The sequence below is a fragment of the Chiloscyllium plagiosum genome, chromosome 17 (genome assembly GCF_004010195.1).
Source record: "Chiloscyllium plagiosum isolate BGI_BamShark_2017 chromosome 17, ASM401019v2, whole genome shotgun sequence".
Classification (NCBI taxonomy): Eukaryota; Metazoa; Chordata; class Chondrichthyes; order Orectolobiformes; family Hemiscylliidae; genus Chiloscyllium; species Chiloscyllium plagiosum.
The window spans coordinates 58,842,867-58,868,389 of NC_057726.1; the positions used below are offsets into that span (position 1 = coordinate 58,842,867).

Consider the following 25,523-nt stretch of genomic DNA (forward strand, 5'->3'; position numbering starts at 1 on the left):
ACAACTCCTCAGATATTGAAGCAGTCTTTGTCTAAATGCAGTAAGTTCTGGACACATCCATTGGATGCTAAATTGCATGTAAAAATTCACACCACACGATGACAACCAACAACAAGGAAGAACCTAACCATTGGCTCTTTAGGTTCAATGGCATTACCCTAGATCATCTCCCATCAACCTTCTATTACCAATGATCAGAAACTGAACTGTACTAATCCTTTACTGTAGGTTACAACAGCAGGTCAAATACCAAGCATTCTGTGGTGTGTAATGAAATAACTCCAGAGAGGCCAGTATCCTGTCACCAAGTCACCCTTTATTTACATGGAGAGAGTCCTTGACCCTATTCCACCTCTCAGGGCCTGCTCTCAGAGTGAATAGAATATATGACACTCTTGTTCTTAACTGTCAGCCAGGGCTCTGTGATGAGACCAGACTAAAGCCCCAATCTATGATGTCCACCTTGCTGTGACCTCATTACAATCACTCCAAGTAATTTACATTCTGTCTGCCTAATGCCTTTCCACCACCTACAAGGCACAAGTCAGGAGTGTGATGGAATAAACTCCATTGCCTGTACATGGGCAGCTCTAGCAACACTCAAGAAGCTTGGCACCATCCAGCAGTCTACTTGAATAGCACCTTTGTCACCACCTTCAACATTCACTTGCTCCACCAGTGATGCACAGAAGCAACAGTGTCTGCATCAATTACAAGATGCACTGCAACAACTCAGCAAAGTCTCTTTGACAGCACCTTCCAAACTTATAACTTCTACCACCCAGAAATACTACAGATTTATAGGAACACAGCCACCTGCCAGTACCCATCCAAGACACATGCCATCCTGACTTGGAAATGTGTCACTGCCTTTTCTCTGTCACAGAGTTTAAATACATGAAACCACACCCCACCCCTCCAACAGTACTGTGGATGCACCTAAATCTCAAAGTCTGCAGGGATTCAAAAAAGTAGGTCACCATCACCTTCTCTAGTCCAGCAGTGTACTACAAGGATCAGTACTGGAACCTTTACGGTTTGTTATATACATAAATGATGTATATGAAAATGTGGGGGGAGTGTTAAGCTAATTTACAGATGACACCAAGATTGAATGGCTTATCCTGACTACAAAATAATCACTGAGTCTGAATAAGATGAGTTTGGGATCTCCACCACTCAGTGCAAGTTGAATCTGAGGAACAGCCAACTGGATGAGACCAGAATGTGCATTCATCTCACAGTCGGGGTAGGGAGCAGTTGGTGATGCTGCAATTGGCAAAATTGGTCAAACCCTAATATGTTCAGAAAGTCTCCTCTAGATGGCAGCAAACAACAGTTAAAATGCTTCAAGTTGCTTGGACTGACCTGGCAGGGAAACTGGTAATGACCGGATTCAGGGGCTGATAGCACTGGGCTCAGCTGCAGTGACCAGATGCTGGGTAGCTGATATCACTGGGCCAGACTGCAATGATCTGATGGCGCTAACAGCATTGGACTCTGCTGCAGTGGCCTGACGGCAAGGGACTGACCACACTGGGTGCACCTGCAGTGAATTGATGACAGGGAGCAATGCTGAGGCCACAATTACTTATAGTATATATTAACGAGTTAGATGATGGAAGTGAATGTACTATTGCCAAGTTTACGGATGTCACAAAAAGTTAAAGACTGCATTAGGTCAAAGTAAGTTGTCTATTAGGATGCTAGGAAAATGATAAACCTGAGAAGTGCAATCAATTTAGAACCCACCTAAGGAAGACGAAGAAGCCAACCAAGAAAGAGAAAAAAAACATGAATGCAAATTAGTGATGAACATACAAGCAGATTGTAAAAGCTTCTCAGATTTGTGAAAAGGAAAAGATTAGGAAGAACAAAGATAGGCTTTTACAAATAGGAGAATTTATAATGGAAAACAGAGGACTTTAATAATGGAGTGATAGTGTCCCTACCTCTGAGCAAGAAAGCCTGTGTTCAAGGCCCACCTTCTCTAGGGGTGTGTCATAATATGTTCGAATGGGTTAATTAAAAATATCTACAGTCGAGAACAGGGAAATGGCAGAAAAAAAACTAAACCAGGTGTATTCCTTCATGGAAGAAGTTACAGGAAATCTCCCAGAAATACTAGAGGGACTCGCTTAACTGAGAAACTAAAATAAATTAGTATTCATAAAGGTTAATTGAATCATAACATCTCCTCATTAATAGATTCCAGTACTGTCTCAGAGACTGACGTCAGGCTAACTGGCCTATACGTCCTGGCTTTCTCTCCCTCCTTTCATCAATTTGATTCACTCCAAATGATATCAAGATGCACCTGAAGGCACTGGGCACAGGGAATAGCAAAGAATTTACAATATAGAAAAAGACCAATCAGCACTGTTGCTGCTTATATTTTATTTCACCTTACCTTACTCTGAAGGAATGTGATTGTATCCTTAGCTAAACAGGGATGTGGAAGTAGTTCAGAGGAGATTTGCTAGATTGTTTCCAGAGGTGAGGGGTTTGTCTTATGAAGAGAGATGAAGCAGTTTAGGCCTATACTGTCTGGTGTTTAGAAGAATGAGAGGAGATCCAATTGAGGTATGTATAAAATGCTGAAGGGGATTGACAAAGTAGATGTAGAGAGGATGTTTCCCTTTTTAGAGCAATCTAGAATGAGGAGATAAGCATACCTTTAGACACGTAATTGTATGAGATCCTGTGGCCCTCACAATTAATGGAAGGCGGACCCCACAATGGCACATGTGAAATCTTTTTCCATGAAAGAAATTTGACTTTTCTTCTTGAAATATAATCTTGACATGTTGTCTGAAATTAGGATAAGGGTAGCACGTTTAAAACAGAGATTTGGAGAAATTATTTCTCTCAAAGTGAATCTGTGGAATTTACTACCTCAGAGTGCGATGGATGCCTGAACATTGAGTAAATTTAGGGGAAAGATAGACAAATTTTTAATTAGTAATAGTTGAAGAGTTATGAAGAGCGTGCAGGAAGTGGAGTTCAGTCCAAGGTGAGATCAGCCAAGATCGCAGCAAATGCAGAGCAGGCTTGAGGAGTTGAATTGCCTACTCTTGCTACTAATTTGTATGTTCTTATATAAGCCTCCTTGAAGTTCTCTTCATCAGGGTATCCTTCTATTTCTCTCTCTCTCTGTGTTTATACAGCTTCCCCTTAAAGAATCTGTGTTATTTTCAACCTCTCCTTGTGGTTGTGAAGTCTATGAAGCTTGGTATTGACGATTGTGCTTCAGAACAGGCCATACCCTTACGGCAAGCTGTTCCAATACAGCCAACACTGGTATCAACATTACAAAGTGTGACATCAAGAACCCCAGGTAAAACTGAAATCAATGGAAATTGAGAGGAAAACTCTCTGCTGCTTAAAGATATAAAAAGGCAGAAAAATAGGTGGTGTGGTTGTTCGAGCCAATCATCTCAGCCCAGGACTTAAGGAGTTCTTCAGGGCAGTGTCTTTGATGGAATAGATTGTTTGACCTATGACCTTCCCCTCCATCATAAGGTCACCAGTAAGGTGCTTCATTGAAGATTGCACAGTGTTCAGTCCCCTTTGTAACTCCTGAGATACTGAAGCAGTCCACGACTGAATGCATTAAGACCTAAACAATGTTCAGACTTAGGCTGATAAATGACAAGTAACATTTTCATCATACAAGTGCCAGGCAAATGGCAATTTCCAATAAGAGAGAATCTAACCATCCCTGATGGACATTTAATAACATTTCTATTATTGTTTCTATCACCATCAACTTCCTGGAGGTTACCATTGACCAGAAACTTAATTCAGTAAGGCATATAAATTCTGTGGCTACAAGAGCAGGTAATTCTGGGGCAAGTAACTCACCTTCTTATCATGCCCTTTACAGAAATCCAGTTAGACTGTTAATGCTCAATGCATGAAAACAATGTGAAAGAACCAAATCTATTACTAGAGTAACTGAATTAAATAATTGAATAACAGATCCATTAATTCCACACAGAATGTCCTTAAGGCACTAATGTCCTGCAATGGGATTAATGTTAAACCAACTCAGTTCAAAGCTAATTCTCACATTTACATGTGATGTTCAGTTATTGATACAGTTGCTTGCTGGAGCAAATAAAGATACTGAGGCTCTAGCCAAGAATAAAAGAGAATCTTGTTTTAGATATTGACAACTTGGTTTGATTGAATCTCTTAATCAATATAAAGAATGTAGGGACATTCTTAAGAGAAATCTGTAAGGCAAAGAGGGGATATGAGATAGCATTGGCAGGAAAGGTTGAGTATAATCCAAAGATTTTCTACAAATACATTAAGAGCAAGAGGGTAACTAGAGAGAGGGTAGGGCCTCTTAAAGATCAAAGAGATCATCTTTGTGTTGAAACCCAGGAGATGAGAGAGATTAATATTTCGTGTCAGTTTTTACTGTGGAGAAAGAAGTGGAGTCTAGAGAATGCAGAGAAATAAAGTTTGATGTTTTAAAAACAGTTCACATTACAGAAGAGGAACTTCAGGAGGTCTCAGAGAATATAAAGGTGGATAAATCTCTGGGTCCTGATCTAAGGTATCCCACAATGTTGTGGGAATAAGACAGGAAATTACGAGACCCCTTGAAGAAATATTTGCATAATCTATAACTATGGGTGAGGTGCCTGATTACTGGAGAGTGGCTAATGTTGTAAGGAGAAACCGGGAAACAATAGACCTGTGAGTCTAACTTCAGTTGTGAGTAAACGTTAGAGGTGGTTATAAAAGATAGGATTTATGGACATTTAAAGAGGCAATTAAGAATAGTCAGCATCGTTTTGTGCAAGGAAAATGATGTCTCACAAACGTGATTGAGTTTTTTGAGGTAGTTACCAAAAAGATTGATGATGGCTGAGCAGTAGACATTGCTTACTTGGATTTTAATAAAGCCTTTCACAAGGTTCCAATTGGTAGACTAATTTATTAAAGTTAGTCACATGGGATTCAGGGTGAGCTTGCCTATTGGATACATAATAGGCTTAACAGCAGGAGACAGAGAGGAGGGTTGCTTTTCGGACTGGAGGCCTGTGACCAGCAGTGTTCCGCAGGGATCGGTTCTGGGTCCTCTTTAGTTTGTCATTTATAGAAATGATTTGGGAGAGAATATAGAAGGCAAGGTTAGTAAGTTTGTGGACGACACCAAAATTGGTGGCGTTGTAGACAGTGAAGGAGGTTTTCTAAGATTACAAAGGGATCTTGATCAAATGGATCAATAGGCGGAAAAATGGCAGATCGAGTTAAATCTGGATAAATGTGAGGTATTGCATTTGGTATAACAAGGGAAGGGCTTACACAATTAATGGTAGGGCCTTGGATAGTGTTGTAGAACAGAGAGTCCTAGGGGTACAGGTACATTATTCTTTGAAATTTGTGTCAAATATAGACAGAGTGTTTAAAAGGGCGTTTGGCACACTTGCCTTCATTGCTCAGTACTTTGAGTATAGGAGTTGGGAGGTCATGTTCAGGTAGTACAGGACATTTGTGAGGCCTCTTCTGGAATACTGTGTGCAGTTCTGGTCACCCAGTTATAGTAAGGATATTATCAAGCTGGCGAGGGTTCAGAAGAGATTTACCAGCATGTTACCGAATATGGAAGATTCGAGTTATACAGAAAAGCTAGATAGGCTGGGACTTTTTTCACTGGAGCGTAGGAGGTTGAGAGATGATCTTATAGAAGATTTTAAAATAATGAGAGGTATGGATAGAGTTAGTGGTTAGTTGTGTTTTCCCAAGTAAAGGGGATTTCAAGATTAGGGGACACAGTTTTAAGGTGAGAGAAGAGAGATTTTAAAAAGACAAATGAGGAAATCTTTTACACAGAGGATTGTTTACATGTGGAATGAACTTCCTGAGAAAGTGATGGATCTGGATACAATTAAAACATCTAAAATACATTTGAATAGATACATGAATAGGAAAGGTTTGGAGGGATTTGGGACAGAAGTAGGCAGGTGGGATTAATGTAGTCTGGTATTATATCTGGCATGGACTGGTTGGACTGAAGGGTCTGTTTCCTTGCTGTATGACTCTTATGACTCAGGGACATTTTCCCGCTCAGTCTGCAGGCTGCAGTAGTATCATCTCAGAAACTGCACATGTACTCTCCCACTCACACTCAAAAGCTCCACTTCATTGTGGGGTTACCAATGAATTACCTTCTTGGAGATTCTCCCAGATTGCATGGATTGAGTAGAGGAAAGAGTCTAATAAACTCTGTGGAGTCACTACAATAGTCTAAGAGAGGGAGGCTGGCTAACAAGCCACAACCCTTAAATTGACAGCCAGATATTATGGTTTGTGTTTCTCAGAGATATCTCAAAACATCTTAATAAATTGATTTATTTTCATTAAGGTTGTTATGCAGACAATAGAACAATCATTTTACATGTAGAACCATCTCACAAACTGTAGCATAATGACCACTTAACTGTTTAAAGTGTTGTTATTTGAACAAAAAATGTGCTTGAACACATCATTATCAATACCACCAACATACAACTCAAAAGGTAGGGGGTTTAATGGGGCTTTAATGTCTCCTCTGACAATGTAGGCTTCTCTCTATTATATAAGAATCTGGAATATACACACTTTTGGAAAACACACACATATCTCCGTAACCATATGAATTGAAATTATTCCTTGAAAGCTGCAGTTTAGAGTAGATTCTCTACAGTGTGGAAACAAGCCCCTCAGCTCATATCGACCCTTCAAAGAGTAACCCACCCAGACTCAGTTCCCCCTGACTAATACACCTAACACTATGGGCAATTTAGCAGGGCCAATTCACCTAACTTGCACATTTTTGGATTGTGGGAGGAAACTGGAGCACCCAGAGAAAACCAACACAGTTACAGAGAGAACGTGCAAACTCCACATATCCAGTCGCCCGAGGCTAGAATCGAACCCGGATCCCTGGTGCTGTGAGGCAGCAGTGCTAAACACTGAAACACCATGCCACCCCAGTTTAAAACCAGTCCAGTTTCCATCAGCTGTAGTGAATGCAAGGGAGCTGTTAACTACCCAATCTTGAGAGTTGAGGATGCCATGCCATTAGCACTCTTGCTCAGTGTTCAAAGCCTGCGTGTTAAAGTTGCATTCCAGTAGAGTCATAGAGATGTACAGCATGGAAACAGACCCTTCGGTCGAACTCGTCCATGCCATCCAGATATCCCAACCCAATCTAGTCCCACCTGCCAGCACCCGGCCCTTATCCCTCCAAACCCTTCCTATTCATATACCCATCCAAATGCCATTTAAATGTTGAAATTGTACCAGCCTCCACCACTTCCTCTGGCAGCTCATTCCATACACATATCACCCTCTGTATGAAAACTTTGCCCCTTAGGTCTCTTTTATATCTTTCCCCTCTCACCCTAAACGTATACCCTCTCATTCTGGACTCCGACCCCAGGGAAAAGACTTTGCCTATTTATCCTATCCATGCCCCTCATGGTCACCCCTCAACCTCTGATGCTCCAGGGAAAACAGACCCAGCCTGTTCAGTTTCTCCCTATAGCTCAAATCCTCCAACCCTGGCAACATCCTTGTAAATCTTTTCTGAACCCTTTCAAGTTTCACAACATCTTTCCGATAGGAAGGAGACCAGAATTGCACTGGATTGTCAGAGGGTCAGTGTTAAGACACCACTGTAATTTTGGTGAGTCAGTTCTGAGTGCTACATTCTCGAAGGATTAGTGCTGAGGGTCTATAAATATATAAACAAACAAAATAAGAACAGAAGTAGAGCATTCAGCCCCTTGAGCCTTCTCCACCATTCAACCAGATCATGGCTGGTCTGTTTGTGTTTTGGAATTTCACATTCTCATGTATTCCCATTAACCCTTGATTTCTCTGCCTAATAAGAAATCTATCCACCTCGACCAAAGTTTCACAATCTTCAAAGAAAAAAATAGTTCTCCTCAGCTCTGTCTTGGAATAGCAACCTCTAGTTTGAAACTTCCCTTAGATCTGGACTGACCCTCCAACCTTTTCCATGTTCACTTTATCAAAGAATTTAGGACTGCAAGAAATTACAGAAAGTTGTGAACGCAGCCCAGTCCATCATGAAAACCAACCTTCCTTCCAATGACTCCATCTATACCTCCTGCTGCCTCTGGACAGCAACCAATGTAATCAAAGACTCCGTCCCCCGGCCCCAATTATACTCTCTTTCACCCTCTTCCATCAGGCAGAAGATTTAAAACATGTACCAACAGATTTAAGAACAGCTTCTTCCCTGCTGTTACTAGACTCATGAACTGACCTTTCATATGTTAGAGTTGATCTTTCTCTGCACCTTCCCTGGTAGCTGTAACACTATACTCTGCATTCTGTTCTATTACCCTGAAATACTTATGTAAGGTATGATTTGTCTGGATAGCACACAAAATAAACCAAATCAAATCAAATCAAAATTAGATCACTTCAATCAAGGCACCCCTCAATCTTCTAAACACTGGTGGAAAGAAGCTTCGTCTGTCCAACCATTCCTCGTAAGACAACCTGCTAATTCAAGGTATCAAGCAGTAACCTTCTTTAGAACTGCTCACACAACATTTACATGCTTCTTTAAATAAGGAAACTAAAACTGCACACAGTATTTGAAATATGGTGTCAAATCTGCCCTGTATAATTGAAGTGTAACACCCTTAGTTCTATGTTCGATTCCTCCCATAATAAGGATGGAATCCTATTAGACTTCATGATTATATGCTGTAGCTGCATACTAACTTTTGTGACTGCAATACTGTCAGGTGGGAGGTACTAAGGAAGTGCCTCACTGCCAAAGACTGATGGTGTGTTGTATGATTGAAGAGCAGTACTGGGGGAGTACTACACTGTCAGATGTTATCTACTGAGGGAGCAACTGAATGTAAAGTATTAAAGGAGTGCTGCACCATCAGAGGATCAGTTCTGTAGGACCACTATGGTATCAGATGGTCAGTAGTGAGGGAGTGCTGTATGATTAGAGGGATAGTATTGAGGGAGCTCTGCGCTGTCAGAGAATAAAACCTATGGACCACTACACTATTGAATGTATCAGTACAGAGGAAGTGCTCTCTTTTTAAATTCAGATGTGGGATGTGGGTATTGCTTGCTGGCCAGCATTTATTGCCCATCTCCAACTGCCCTTAAGAAGGTGGCAACTGGCTGCCCTCCTGAACTGCTGCAGTTTGTGCCTGTACTATTAAAGATGTAAAACTGAGGGAGCGCCCCATTTACAGATGGTCAGTACTGAAGGAGTGCTATGTGATTAGATGGGCAGTATTGAGATAGTGCTACTTTCTCAGAGGTAAAATTCAGTGATTTCTGCACTATTAGATGGTCAGTACTCAGGGAATGTTGCATGTTTAGAGGAGCAAATTGACCCTTCAAAATTCTGAAGAAGAATCACTGCACTCAAAATATTAACTCTGCTTTCTCTCCACAGATGCTGCTACACCTGCTGAGTTTCTTCAGCAATTTCTGATTTTGTTTCAGATCTTCAGCAAGCACAGTTCTTTGTTTTATTTTGATAATTAACTACTGTTTGGTTTATGCGTGGGATCTAATAAGTAGCACTGGGGTGGTTGTAATGCTGACTATTGTCAACTATAACTGTGCTTTGGATCGCTGAGCAAATCAGGGATGCCAGGAACAGTTGGTACTAGAAAGATTAATACTCCAACTGCCATGACTGTCCCTCAGATAGTGCTGAAGCAGGGACTCACCTGAGGAGCAGTTGTCAAAGTTAAGATCTCCCAGCAAGACATCAAACGCCAGCAGATCCTCTGGATTGGTGGGACTTGATGAAGAGGTAGATTTTTGGAACTCAGCCAGCCAGTCCAGCAGGTGGTCCATCTGTTCACAGCGAATGGCAGCATCTCCTGAGTGAGAGGCAGATGTTAACAACATTGCAGCATTTTCTTAATTAAATACAGTGTTTGATGTAGTGGAAACTGAGCAAGCAGCCACATGACATCTTCAGCACAGAGGTGCACAGCAAAGTACATTAACAACTAGCACTGGGACTGCCTGACTCTCAGACATTTGTACTCGGTCCCAACACTTCTATTTCATTTGTGTTATGTTCGTTGGACAATACCTAATCTTGGCTTACACATCCTCAACCATGAAGATGCAATGAATTAGGTGGGAGTATCTGCAAGTTACATCTATTCAGAAAGTCCTTCCAATAATACAAGCTGAAAACAAATTTTAAACATTTGAAGAATGATCCAGAACATGAAAAGGAAGAGGTACAGTTCAGGGAAAATAACTGCCTTGTGCATTTCTGAAAGTTCAAAGTGAGCTATCAGACATCCTATTGCTAAACAGTTGGTCAATCATCTATGTTGAAACTGGGGATAAAACAACATTAACTGGCTTCTACATACTTAATCCAGAAGAAAAACACTTCATGCTCCATCATGTCACTTGTATGCATTCAGTTGGAAAGCAAAAGGAGCTGGGAAGTTGATGATGATGTGGAGAACTAGTGGGATACTTGTCCAGGATGGTGTAGGTTAAGGGTGATTGCTGGCCAGGGCAAGTTGGGAATTTGACAAAGGGAATTTGCATGGATGTGAGGAGTTGGTGGGATAGTTGGACAGGAGAGTTGGTAAAGGTAGGAGGAGTTGGTAGGGGGGGAGACAGGTGGGAGGAGGGGCCAGAATGAGGGTAATTGATGTAATTGTTTTTTGAGAAAGGGAAGTTAAGACATGGAGGGCTCACGATTGTGGGATGTTGACATGGTCAAGGGGAGTCAAGAAAGGCAGGGAGCATTAGCAAAGATAGGAGTTGTTGTGAAGTATGGGGACTTTGCAAAAAAGATAGTGAAGACAGGGCAAATTCTCTTGAAAGATGGTGAATTCAGTAGCATTGGAGAGGAAAAGAGTGCTTGGAGAGAGTTGTGTTGTTGATGGCTTGGGCAGTTGGATTGGATAGCATAGTGATTAGATTACTTACAGTGTGGAAACAGGCCTTTCGGCCCAACAAGTCCACACCGACCTGCCACCCACCCATTCCCCTACATTTACCCCTTTACCTAATACTATGGGCAATTTAGCATGGCCAATTCACCAGACCTGCACATCTTTGGACTGTGGGAGGAAACCGGAGCACCCGGAGGAAACCCACGCAGACACAAGGAGAATGTGCAAACTCCTCACAGTCAGTCGCCTGAGTCGCGAATTCAACCCGGGTCTCTGGCGCTGTGAGGCAGCAGTGCTAACCACTGAGCCTCCATGCCGCCCATATTGGGGTTGTGTGGATTTAATTAGGGAAGGTGGGGAGAGTGGGGCATGCTGGGATAGCTGGAAGTGTAAGGATGGCAAAGGAAGTTGGTGAGGATGGAAGTAGTTGGGGAAGGGAGGAAAGCTTGGAGTGGGCAACTTTGAAAGGGTCAGGACAGCTTGCTAATATGGGAAAAGTTGCTTTCTGGAGAAATATGCTGGTTGACTGTTCTATTCTGATGAGAAAGATCTAACAAATTAAATGAAAAGGAACAAAGTTCTTGAAGTTAAGCAAAGTCCGGGACTAGAGATGAATGACCTAATTGATCTGACCAAAGTAGCTTTACCTGCCAGAGCTTGCAAATGAGTGCAGGAAACGTAACCCACAATCCTTTGGTCCTGAGGCGTAGTTCCAACTTGTACCTTTGGAAATCATGGAAGAATAATTAGAAGGGTCTCACTGCTAACAGTTCTATCTCCGTTAATTAAGTTGCCTGCAGAAGGAGATAGTCATTAGAGCATGTAATCTGATGTAAAATTTTTATTTTGTTCATTCTCAGGCTGGAGGGATCATTAACTATGCCAGCATTTATTGCCCTTGAGAAGATGGCAGTGAGCTGACTTCTTGAACTGTAGAATATCCCCAGAATGCTGGAAAGAAGGGAATTCTACGACCTTGACTCAGTATCAGGTGAAGGAAAGGCAAAATAGCTCCAGGTCAGAATGGGATCTTGCAGGAAGTGCTGTTGCAATGCATCTGCTACTCTTGTCCTGCTAAGTGGCAGAGGTCATAGGTTTGGAAGGTATAAACAGAGGAACATTGTTGAGTATATCTTGTAGATTATACACTTCGCTGCCACTGTACATCAATGTGAGGGAGTGTATATTAAGGCAAGCAGTATGGGACCACCCCATAAAATCCATCCTGATAATAAAACATTATCTAAACACAAATTGACTTGTTGAAACTATTAGGGCTCTTTAAAAAGAAGTGGAGTTTTTCCACTAGTCTAGATCCAGCATATTGTTAAATACAGTACATAAACTAGATGCATTTCACTCAATAATAGAAAATACTAATCAGTTTATTGATGTGGCAGGTATCAGTCCCAAGATGTTATGAGATGGTGTTTTGGAACTCCAAGCCGTGGCAGTATTGTTCAATATTATTCAACTTCAGCGATGTCTGTTAGCACATTGTACTTGAAAAGATAAAGATATAAGAGAATAGGGCCAGAACTTTCTCAACTCACTTTTGATGACTATGGTACGAAGTAAAATTGCCCACCCTCATTACATAACTAATGTCTGAGACAAAAAGAAAGCATTAAATCCCAGCAAATATTATCAAACTAAACATTCTCTATTGCTTCACACTACACCTTAACAGGCCCAGTGATATTTGCTTGGAGTTGTGGGGTGTCTGAAATCCTCTGTATTGTTTGAATTGATAGGAACATCCCAGGACATGAACTCTGCATGAAATCCTAATGGAAGTGATGTGAGGGAGAGGATTGCCATTCAGTGTGTAGAAATATTTTGCCCCAAGTCACATAAGATCTAATGGTTCACTACTCATGAGACAGATTACGCTTTCCAAACATAATGGCTAAAATTGATGCTTACTTTAAATTTTCCTAGTGATTACTGATGTATTTATAAGGGCTAAAAAGCATCACTAATATTTCTCAGTGCATTTCCGTTGTAATGGGCTGGAGTTTTGTTACCAGAAGAACAGGATTCCAATCACCTGAAGGCAGAACGACTGAACATTTGGAGTTGCTTGATTTTTGGTTAATATTTAATCCAGTCTGTACTTTGCCTCAGGCCTGTATACCTTCCCCTCCCCCCTGTATTTGTCATGCATACAATGTACACAAATCTCCACACAGGGCCAAATGTAAGTAATTTTTCAAGTTTTGTATGCTTGTTAAATGGTAGCAAAAAAATCATTATTATCTCCTCCAAAAGTACAGGCTGACAGGTCTCTTTAGCAGAGTAAAGGCAACTCACTACATAGCTGCTCAACAGCATTTAGGTTTATTACTGTATAACTATATAGAGTTGCTGTTTATTCAATAGTATTAGTGTATTAATTACTGGGTGACAGAATCATTTACCAGAGTGTTTATTGTTCAGCTAGGCAATGATTTGCTCTTGCCTCTAACTGATGATATTAGCCCAGAAAAAAGTGTTGCTAGATATCTGTTTTGCTGGATATTTGTTAAATAAATATTAATGTGTCTATTCTGAAGAAGGGTGCATTGTTCCCTTGTTAACAGTACATCAAGTCACTGTTTTTCCCAATCTGGAGTTGGATTCTCTTTGATTCAAAGCTGATGTGATTGGTTCAGTTGCTGCTATACCACTGGACGATGAAGACATGTGCAGGAGCAACTGAGTAAAAGAGGGAAGAAGTGAGCATTCTGCAGAAAGCTGGACTTATATTGCGTCTTCAGGAATCATTTCCCCTCCCTGAACTTCACTGAGGAACAATGTCTCAGTCACTTTTGCTTACATGGGTGGTTGTTACCAAATTATGCCAATGGTAGCTCCCATTGCATCAGTATAGATAGCATCGTCTGTGGACGTTAAGGTCACCTAGCCAATGTTCTCTTTCCCACCATAGCCACCTAAGGGTATTGCATGGACTCAAAGTATTAGGAAGGATCTGATGGGGAGGGCCTTTCTCATCAGCCAAGCTAAGTCTTGGTGCTAGTTTGTAAGTTCTGGAAATGAGGCATTCTATCAACAGCAGTTGATAATCTGGGTGGGAAAACCATAGACAGGATTAGAATAACTGAGGAAACTGGAAGGAAAGGAATATTGTTTCATCTTGAACATCAAAATAAAGCCATCACTCATGGTATATGTAGGCTAGTGTCAGCCAGGGACAGATAGTTCTGCAAACCCATCCCTGTGTCTGCTTTATTTCCTATATCCAGAAGAGCTCTTACATACAACTGAACATTTTTTTCCCATCAACAAATCACTGTGACATTTTTGCTATGTTTTTACTATTAACTGCCACCCATGCAGCCAATTAAGTATTTACATGCAAAGCACATTCTGGGCAATGTAACCCATCAAAAGTGAAGTGGGTGTTGTTAGGAGATAGGGAAAGGAACAAATCAAAATGGAGTTGGAGGGGGAAGTAAAGTACTGTATCCCTTGAGGTGTCCATCTCTCTATAAAGGCACTGAGAGCATTGATAGATGCCTCGTGCTCCCTCTCCAAGGGCAGTTGGGCACAAATGTAATCGCAGAAGAGGGGCAGAAAGTTGTCAGACATGAACCCTCCATAGCACTGCCTGGACCTGTTTATAGCTAGCTTAGACAGGCACAAACCCATGAGGAGCTCCTACAAACTCCCCACATCCTTCAGTATTGAATGCCTAAAGACCAGGAGCATGGGGCTGAAGTGCAAACAAAAACACAACAAAAGATTTTTCAAATATCTAAACAATCACCTGGAGTGGTTAGACTGCTTCTTACTGGAGTTGGTCATTGCTTGGCATTTGTGTGGCATGAATATTACTTGCCACTTGTCATCCCAAGCCTGGACATTGTCCAGATCATGTTGCATTTGACTATAGACTGCTTCAGTATCTGAGGAATCGCAAATGGCATTGAATGTTACACAATCATGGTTGAACATAGCCATTTCTGACCTTTATCCTAAGGGAAGGTTATTAATGAAGCCGCAGAAGATGGCCTGAACCTAGGACACTACCCGAAGGAACTGCTGCAGAGATGTCCTGGAACTGAGATAACTGACCTCCAACAACCACAATGACCATCCTAAATGCCAAGTCTGACTCCAACCGATGGGATGTTTTCTGCCTGATTCCAATTAATTTCAGTTTTGCTCGGGCTTCTAAATTCAGCTCTCTACAAGGCTGTATTGAGGTCAGAGTTACGTGTCCTTGATAAGTATATACCTATCAGGCAGGGAGGGAGTTGTCGAGAGAGGGACCCATGGTTTACTAAAGAAGTTTAAGCTCTTGTCAAGAGGAAGAAGAAGGCTTATGTGAGGATGAGGCGTGAAGGCTCAGTTAGGGGCTTGAGAGTTATAGGTTAGCCAGAAAAGATTTAAGAAGAGCCAGGAGGGGCCATGAGAAGTTGTTGGTGGATAGGATCAAGGAAAACCCTAAGGCCTTCTATAATTATATCAGGAATAAAAGAATGACTAGAGTACGATTAGAGCCAATCAAAGATAGTAATGGAAAGTTATGTGTGGAATCTGAGGATAGAGAGGAAGTGCTTAATGAATACTTTTCGTCAGTATTCACATTGGAAAAGGGGAGTGTTCGTGAGAATACGGAGATACAGGCTACAAGATTAGATGGAATTGCGGTAGACAATGAGGAGGTTTTAGCAATTTTGGAAGATCTGAAAATAGATAAGGCCCCTGGGCTGGATGGATTTATCCTCAGATTCTCTGGGAAGCCAGGGAGGAGATTGCAGAACCTTTGGCTTTGATCTTTTTGTCATTATTGTCTACAGGCATAGTGCCAGAAGACTGGAGGATAGCAAATGCTGTTCCCTTGTTTAAGAAGGGGAATCGAGACAACCCTGGTATTTATAGGCCAGTAAGCCTTACTTCAGTTGTGGATAAGGTGTTGGAAAAGGTTATAAAAGATAGGATTTATAATCTTCTGGAAAGGAATAATTTGATTAGAGATAGTCAACACGGTTTGGTGAAGAGTAGGTCATGCATTACTAACCTTACTGAGCTCTTCAAAAAGATGAAAAAACAGGTGGATGAAGGTAAAGTAGTTGATGTGGTGTATATGGACTTCAGTAAGACATTTGATAAGGTTCCATATGGTAGGCTATTGCACAAAATACAGAGTTCCAGGATTGAAAATGATTTAGTGAATTGGATCAGAAACTGGCTAGCTGAAAGAAGACAGAGGGTGGTGGTTGACTGGAAATGTTCATCCTGGAACTCCTTACCAGTGGTCTGCTGCAAGGATATGTTTTGGGGCTACTGCTGTTTGTCATTTTTATAAATGATCTGGATGTGGGCATACAAGGATGGATTAGTAGATTTGCAGATGACACTAAGGTAGGCAGAGGTGAGATAGTGCCGAAGGATGTTGTAGGTTACAGAGGGACATTGATAAGATGCAGAGTTGGGCTGAGAAGTGGCCAGTGGGGTTGATTGTGGAAAAGTGTGAGATAGTTCACTTCAGAAGTAATAACAGGAATGCAGAGTACTGGGCTAATGGTAAAATTCTTGGCAGCATAGATGAACATAGAGATCTCAGTGTCCAGGTGCATAAATCCCAGAAAGTTGCCCCCTAGGCTGCTAGCATTGTTATGATGGCATATAATGTGTTGGTGTTTATTGGTAGAGGATCGAAGTCATGCTTCAGCTGTATAACACACTGGTGCGGCCGCACCTGGAGTATAGCATGCAGTTCTGGACACCACATTATAGGAAGGATATGAAGCTTTGGAAAGGGTTCAGAGGATATTTACTAGATTGTTGACTGGTATGGAAGGGCGGTCTTATGAGGAAAGGCTGAGGGAACTGAGGCTGTTTTCATTGGAGAGAAGAAGGTTGAGAAGTGAATTAATTGAGACGAATAAGAGGGTTAGATAGGGTGGATAGTGAGAGCCTTTTTCCTTGGATGGTGAAAGCTAACACGAGGGGACATTGTTTTAAATTGAGGGGTGATAGATTTACGGCAGATATCAGGGGTAGTTCCTTTACTCAGAGAGTGGTAGGCACGTGGAACGGCCTGCATGCAACAGTAGTAGGCTCGTCGATGTTAAGGGCATTTAAATTGGCAGGGGACATACATATTGATAATAATGGAACGGTGTAGGTTAGATGGGCATCAGAATAATTTCACAGGTCGGCATAACATTGAGGGCCGACGGACCTGTATTGTGCTGTAAAAGTTCTATGTTCTATGTTCTTCCTGGTGGAACCCAAACTAGGCATCACTGAACAGGTTGTTACAGAGCAGAAGCTGCTTGAATTGATTTGATTTGATTTATTGTTGTCACATGTACCTAAGTATGGTGAAAAGTTTTATTTAGCAAGCAGTACAGACAGATCATAGCAATTAAGGACATACAGATAATTGGGTGCTTAGACAGAGTGAGGCTTACAAGGTTACAACTGCACAGGAGGTGCACAAAAGCAAGGTCAACAGTAAACTTGACATGAGAGAGGGCCATTCAGCTGTCTAATAACAGAAGGGAAGAAGCTGTTCTTGAACCCATTGATGTGTGTGTTCAAGCTTCTGTGTTTTCAGTCTGATGGAAGAGGTTGGAAGACAGTATTACTAGGGTGGGAGGCAACTTTGATGATGTTGTCTTTCTGGGGCAACGAGAAATGTAGCTGGAGCCCATGGATGGGAGGTTGACTTCCATGAAGGTCAGGGCTGTGGACACAACTTTCTATGGTTTTTAACAGTCCTGGGCAGAGCAGTTGCTGTACCCAGCCATGATGCACCCTGATAGAACAGTTCTTACATGCATCTGTAAAAGCTGGTGAAGGTCCTGAACTTCATAAGCATCCGAAGGAAGAAGAGGCATTGTTGTGCTTTCTTGACTGTCACATCTATGTGGGAGGTCTAGGACAGTTTGCTGGTTATTGTCATTCCTAGGAACTTAATGTTATTGACCCTCTCCACCTCAGCTCCATTGATATGGATAGGGGCATGTTCTCCTCTTTTCTTCTTGAAGTCAATGATCAGTTCTTTTATTTTGCTTACATTGAGAGATTGTTATCATTGCACCATGACACCAAGCTTCTTTCTGTATTCTGACTCATCATTGTTTGATATCTGGCTGACATCGGTGGAGTTGTCAGCAAACTTGTGGATGACATTCATATGAAATGTGACTACATGGTTGTGGGTATATGGGGAATACAGTAGGAGGCTGAGTGCCCATCTTTGTGAGGTGCCAATATTGAGGATTATTGTGGAGAAGGTGCTGATGTTAATCTTCACTGATTGAGGTTTGTGGGTCAGGAAACTAATGATTCAGTTGCAGAGAGCAGAGCAGAGACCTAGGTCTTGGGAGTTTTGAGAATAGTCTGGCATGGATTATGGAATTGAAGACGGAGCTGTAATTGATGAGTGAGAGCCTGATGTAGATGTCCTTGTTATCCAGGTGTTCTAGGAATGAATGTAGGGCTGCAGAAAGGCATCCACTGTGGACCTGTTTCACTGGTAGGCAAATTGTAGGGGATTGCAGATGCACTGCAGAAATTCACCAAAGATCCTCAGAAAGCACCTTCCAAACCCATAACCACTTCCAACATTTTTAGGTATAATGGTTAAAATGGAGGATATGCCAGCCCATGGTGTTGTAGATTACGCTGAAATACGATTCTGCTGCTATTGATGGCCTGTAGTGCCTCATGGATGTTCAGCCCTGAGTTACTAGATTTGTTCAAAGCCTGTCCCATTTAGCACAGTGACAGTACCACACAACATGATAGAGGATATCATCAGGGTGGGACTTCATGTCCACAAGGATTGTGGAGTAGTCACTTTTACTGATACAATCATGGACAGATATATCCCCACCTGGCAAATTAGCAAGAATGAAATTAAGTATGTTTTTCCCTCTTGTTGGTTTCCCTACCATCTGCCGAAATTCCAGTCTAGCAGTTATGTGCTTTAGGATCAATTATCTCAATCAGTAGCTATTGGTGGTTGATCTCGACATTGAAATCCCCAGCCCAGAGTCTGTTTTATGCTCTTGCCATCCTCTGTCTTCCTCCGAGTGTTGTTCAACATGGAAGAGTATCGAATCATTAGCAGGAGGTCTCCTGATGCCAGGAGACGTCATGATGTTTGTATTCAATGTTGAGGACTCTCAGGGCAACTTCCTTCTGGATATAGACCAGTGTGCTGCCACCTCTGCAGGGTCTGTCCTGCCAGTGGGACAGGATATATCCAGGATGGTGATGGCTGGGACATGCTTTGTAAGGTATGATTCCATGAGTGTGAAAATGTCAGACTATTGCTTGACTGGTCCTCCAATTTCGGTACTGGCCCCAGATGTTAGTAAGGAGCGCTTCGCGAGGTCAACAAGGCTGCTTCTGCCATTGTCATTTCTGGTGACTAGTTCGATGCAAGATGATCTGCCTGGTTTAATTTCGTTGTTAAAAATTCTTAGCGACAGTTACAACTGAGTGACTTGCTAGGCCATCTCAGAGGGCAGATGAGAGTCAGCTACATTGTTGAGAGTCTGGAGTTGTAGGCCAGACCAGGTGAGGATGGCAGATTTGCTTTAGGTATTTTCCAATTTTAAATGTATTGCTCATGGGCTATAAACCTGACATGGAATGTATTTTGTAAATGAATGTATTATGATTATTATAAATGCATTGAGTCGATCATGTTATTTGGGAACAAGTTGAATTATATTGCTTGTTCTGTATTATTTAAGTCAAAATGTTTTATAATATATTGTCTCAAATTTTAAGAACAAAATATATTTTTGGAAAAAAAAGTTAAGATCATCTTGGCCTTTAATTTTGTTATGAAGGTGCTTTCCAGGATGCAGCTGATGTTCTAATCGACATGTTTAAAATTAGAGTCATTGTTCCATCAGGATGATGGCCAAAGTACTGTATGTGAGGAGGATTCCCTGTATCTCCACAGCTTAATACAAAGGAAAACTATTCTGGTCAAAACTCCCCCTTCAGCCAATTACATGAAAAACAAATCATCTGATGCTCATTGAATTGAGAAGTTAACTCTTTTCTCTCTCTGAAGACTTTAAATAACCAATTGAATGTTTCCACTATGTTCTGATTTTATATTTAATCCTTGGAACTAGTGTTTGAAAAATGCCTGTTATATTTCCCTCTATAGTCACAGTGATTGCACCTGATTGTGTATTATAGAGTCAAAGAGTGATAATGGCAGAGATAGAGGCCATTCAACCCATCAGATCCATGCTCTACCTAGAGATGTAATCAGTCCCATTAGCACATTCTATCACCATAGCCCTAGAAGTTTATTTCCCCCAAATGACCACTCATTTTTCTTTTGAAATCATAAATTATTCCTGCTTCCAGGCCATTACAGGTTCTGTGTAAAAAGGTTCTTCTTCTCAGTCCACTTCAACCTTTTAATCAAAACATTTCAGGTGTGTTCTGTAATCCTTGTAAAATTAGCTAATCGAACAATTTCTCTTTATCGACCCATTATAATTTTGCATGCCTTTTAACAAATTTCTCCTCAATCTGCTTTGCTCAAGGAACTTAACTGTGGATCCTCCAACGTTGCCTTTTATCTACAGGACCATTGTTTCTCTGTGTAAATTTAATTTGCCATTTGTCTGCATATATTCTGCCTATGACCCACCTCGCTGATGGAATCATCTCACTGTTTGCCACACATTCAATTTTAATGTCATTGGTAAATTTTAAAATCGTATATGTGTGTGTGTGTATGTAATTGAAGAAAACAGTGATTCTAGAAGTGAACGCCACTATATGTTATTCTCCCATGTTTTTTTTCTATCAGTAATCCAATATTTTTTCCCAAGTTGATACTAATCTTCTATTCTATTTCCCTCAGTTTTGATAATACAGGAAATGGCAATATCCATTATAACTTTATGACTTCACCAAAAAATTCAATTAGTCAATCAAATCCACATAAGATTTGTTTAATTAATTTAAAACTTTCCAAATGTCTATTGATTTCCTCCTTCCTGAGTATTGTTTTTAAAATCTTACCCACCACTGATTTTGAACTGACCAACCTGGAGTTGCCAGGAATGTCCATATATCCTTTCTTGAATAAGGATCCATTTGTGGCCATTTGCAACTTTTTAATCCTCTAGAATCTCCATGTGTATCTAAGGAAAATTGGAAGACTGTAGCAAGCTATTTTGGTGTCACCATATGCATATATTTCAGCAACTGTGCGATGTCCGAAGGCGCTATACAGGCAATTCTTTCAAATGCAAAAATCATTGATTTAGCAGAGTAATTATTGGCAATTATTGTATAATTGTTTAGATTTATATTTTTTATTAGAAGAGAGGGATAATTTTATTTCACCATTGAATATTCTTGAAGTCTGACATGCTTCAGCAATCTCAAAGCTTTTGCTTCACTATTAACTGCTGAAATGATAACTTATCCTTTATGTAAGAGGCATGAATTCAGAAAACCCAATATTCCAGCTCACAATTCTGGTCCCTAGCAACTAATTCCATTTTCTCATTAAGGAGCAATTGAATGCGTCATTTCCATCACCAAATGTAATGAGGCGCACAGAAGCACAAAACTTCAAATGTCAGATTGATTCTTGCCAGATGAGTCTGTGTCGTGACCTTCTCTTTCTCATTTCAGAGAATGCTGCCAATCACAGATTAATTATAGCCCATTGTGAAGAAGGAGGTAGGGGTCAGACTAGAATCTGGCTGTTGCACAGCTACAGTCCGATGTCTCAATCAAAACAGTGGTGAGGAGAGAAAATCCAAAGCGGAGGAAATGGTCATTTGCTCGCCTTTCTCTTTTAAAATTGGAAGAGATTGTGCAGTTGTGTGACTGCATGCATTCTTTAACAATTTGCAAGTATACAACGTGTTGTGTGTTTGTATGTGTGTGTATGTTTATGTGGTATTTTGATGCCAGCACGTACGCAAGTTCTTTCAAAGGTGTCAAATTTGAAAGTGTCACATATCTACAGTGCAAAATGCTTGGGCAAAACAAGAAATAGCCTGTTAAATAAAATGCCCAATTATTTAAAAATAGACAAATAAGATCTGTTCCATACTCTTCCCAGCCCTGGAATTTTAGATCCTTGGTTTTCATACTCAGGAACTTAATCTTAACTTTATTTTGTTGAAACACCATTCCTCCAATTGTCAGTGCTCTTAAGGAATTGCTCAAGTGCTCTCAGACTCCGCACACCCCATTCACATCTCTCATACGTGAGCCAGCTTCACATTCAGTCCTCTGAGCGTCCCCATTATTCTAGTAATTGCAGTATCCCAACCCCAAACTTCCTGTGTCCTCACAGATCTTCTTAAATGCCCTCAAGTTTTCACAGTTCCTGACTCTAAAGTGCACACATAATGTTAGCCCATCCTATAAATTCTGTTTAAACGTTGTCAGCCTCAGGCAGTGCTGTTGTATTCTATGATAATCAACTTTCTTTCCACCATTCCTTCTCAGGTTGTTTCTCCAATTCCAACATCTTCCACTTTCCAATCCTAAATCCCATTCTCAATTCTGTCCAGTTTCTCCTGCTGCAACTCTTATACCCTAGGAATGCTTCTCCAAATATGCGATTTCTCGATAGATATGTATTTACAAAAGCCATGTTAAGTCATGAGAGACATACAAGAGAGGAAGGAGAAACTAACAGAACGTTTGAGACTAAAGTAGCAAGAAAAACTGAGTAACATAATGTTGTCGCAAGCAGAAGCAAGATCCCTGGGTGATTTCCATCCCTTTTGTTTCAGTGATAACAAAGTAACAAGCTTAGTTTTAAGCTGTTTGGCAGAAAGTATAGAGGGGATGTCAGAGATGGGTTCTTTACGCAGAGAGTTGTGAGAGCATGGAATGCGTTGCCAACAGTAGTTGCGGAAGCGAGGTCATTGGGGATATTTAAGAGACTGCTGGACATGCATATGGTCACAGAAATTTGAGAGTTCATACATGAGGTTTACCTCACATGAGAATCAATGGTGAGCACAACATCGTGGGCTGACGGGCCTGTTCTGTGCTGTACTGTTCTATGTTCTATGTTCTAAGATAGAAAATGGTGGAACTACACAGCAGGTTCTTCAGAGTCTGTAAAACGTCAATGTTTTCTTTGGGATGTAAGAAGAATGCCGAAGTATGTTGTCATACTCCAATTATAAGGAGAGAGTGACGACTGCAGATGCTGGAGTCAGAGTCGACAGTGTGGTGCTGGAAAAACTCAGCATCCTAATCATGAGCAGAATTGAACTTGTGCCCTCTGTGATTGACATAACTCAGTATTACACTAGATGAGCATTAATTTACTAAGTCACATCTGGATATGGGGTGATATAGAAAATGCATTCAAGCCTGTGACCCCCTACCTATACATAAGTGTCTTATGTACATTTTTCACAGCATAGAAGTACAAGTGAAATTAACATTGGTGGTGCCTGATCTAAAAGAGTTAATTGGATGCTTGAAACATGTAACATTTCCAGCGTACATTACCAAACAACGTAGTGCAAAGACCCACGGAGCACTGAAGGAAATTACCAAAAGTGGTGATACAGAACCACGTCAGACATATCAATCCAAAGAGTGATGCAGCAAAGAAGTAGGCCATGAAGCATATCGAGGTTGTTGCAGTGGGGTGGGTGGGAGGTGGAGTGGGTGGTGTTGAGTGGGGGCTGAGTCGGGTTAGGTGCAGGGAGCGGGAGAGCAGGGGCTGCTGAAAGCCACCACCTACACCTTCCTGCTGATCCTCAGCAACCTGCTTTCCTTGTGATCATCATCTTATGAGCTCCTTAACACTATGACTCACCTGTACCTGTGCTCCTTCTCATAGGGTGGAGTGCTGGGGGTGTAGTACATTCTCAGCCACAGCATCACCTGAAGCGCTGCTGTGTACAGAAGAACTGCCAGCCTCTGACAGAGGAGCAGCTCTTGGTAACCTGATTCCAAACTACCCGGGATCTTTGATCATGGTCTGCCAGCTGCCTGACTATCTTTAGATGTGGCTTGCCCTAAAAATTGCGAGATGTGCCTCTCGCCAGTAACTCAGCTAGTGGTTAAAATCCTCATCACCGCCACATGATTCTACTTGAGAATAGATTTATACAGCCAATTAACAGATATAAAATGGACATAAAGTGATAGACTAGAAAAATAAGCAGCAATTTTAATAAGCTAGCAAAATGAAACCCAATTAGTGTTCAGTTTTCAGTTAAGTTTTGCATTGGACTTTGAGAAGCACATTGGTTTCCAGTCACAGACATCCACACAAGTTACTGGTATACCATTAGCTCCTAAAACCATCAGGTACCAATATCATCTGACTAAATTAGGACCTATTTTCTCTCTGATGCCAATAGATCTTTTGCAATGCAGAACTAGCTGCTGCTGCCTCAGTTCTAGTATATACTCAGCTCCTCACTGTACTCCTCATATGAATACACCCCAGGCTTCTCTTCAGTGCTTATATTTCAACACTCTGTCCCAGTGCTGCCACCTGTAATGATAAACCTGATGCTTCTTCTTGTATTTAATGTATCGAGAGTCATGCATCCTCTTGACTGCAGCCTCTTACATAATAACCAGACTTAATCACTGGTTTGGCCCCAAGATATTTAAACTCTGCATTTATGGTCCAGTGCTGTTAGGCCATTTATTTGTTGAAGTATGTTATACATTTTGCACTATCCCCTGCATGTGGACACAAATTTTCCCACTTGTATTGATCTTTAAAGTCAGAAATAAAATGTGGTCATAGAACTAGATGTTCAAAGCACCGAATAAAGAACTAAATAAAATAATTAATTACAGAATTGTATAAAAATGGTATTGGACTTATTCAGTCAACATCGACCTGATTATACAAGATTATGACCCTCCATTGTTATAAAAGAGTATTTCCTGACTCATCATAAGCAAGTCCATGGCAGCTCCACGAGCAACAGTAATTAAAATTTGATACATAAATTATAAGTGGGGTTTAGCGCTTTTAACACCATTTTATATTCATGTAATTATCTATTTTAACATGCTGACATTTTCCTCTGGGTGTTTGATCATGATAATGGAGTCACTTTTTTTGTGAGAGACTGCTGGAAAAGCTGAGCAAAACACTGGCATATTTGCTTCTGTTGCTGGGATTCTTCAGACTAGGCCACTTTATCTTCTCTAGATTATTTTAATGTAATACTGTGCTGTACCTGCCACTTACAATTAATCAGTTTGTGACAGACGCTAAAGACCAACTCACTGGCAGATGGATGGATCTTTCAAGGATTGTAGCTTTGAGTCACATGAGAGTTAACCTGCACTTGCTTCTCCCAGTGGTGTACAGCACTAGTTTACTTGCTGGCTTTTTGACTGTGTACTCTGAGGAGGGGAAATGATAATCTAATAAAGCTTCTGATTTCCCTCAGATAGCTCAAGATTCATTCACCGTGCAATGATTGAATGTTGGGTCTCATTAGACTGAGAAACGACAATGTTCACAATGGCTCTGTTCAATGTACTGTAATCTCAAACCCTCTGAGGTGAGTTAATGTAAGTTGAGCCATCATAGTGATGCTCAAGAGAAAGGTGATC

General features: G+C 41.0%; 1 protein-coding gene across 7 annotated transcripts in view; it reads right to left on the minus strand.

Annotated features, from left to right (window-relative positions):
* Positions 1-25,523, minus strand: part of smpd3 (sphingomyelin phosphodiesterase 3) — a 285,032-nt gene that overhangs the window by 12,247 nt on the left and 247,262 nt on the right. For all 7 annotated transcript variants that reach the window (XM_043707230.1, XM_043707232.1, XM_043707229.1 and 4 more), the window contains 2 exons: positions 11,591-11,666; positions 9,741-9,896 (listed from right to left, as the gene is read on the minus strand). In XM_043707230.1, coding sequence (XP_043563165.1) covers positions 9,741-9,896; positions 11,591-11,666 — 232 coding nt within the window. The remainder of the gene's footprint in view (positions 1-9,740; positions 9,897-11,590; positions 11,667-25,523) is intronic.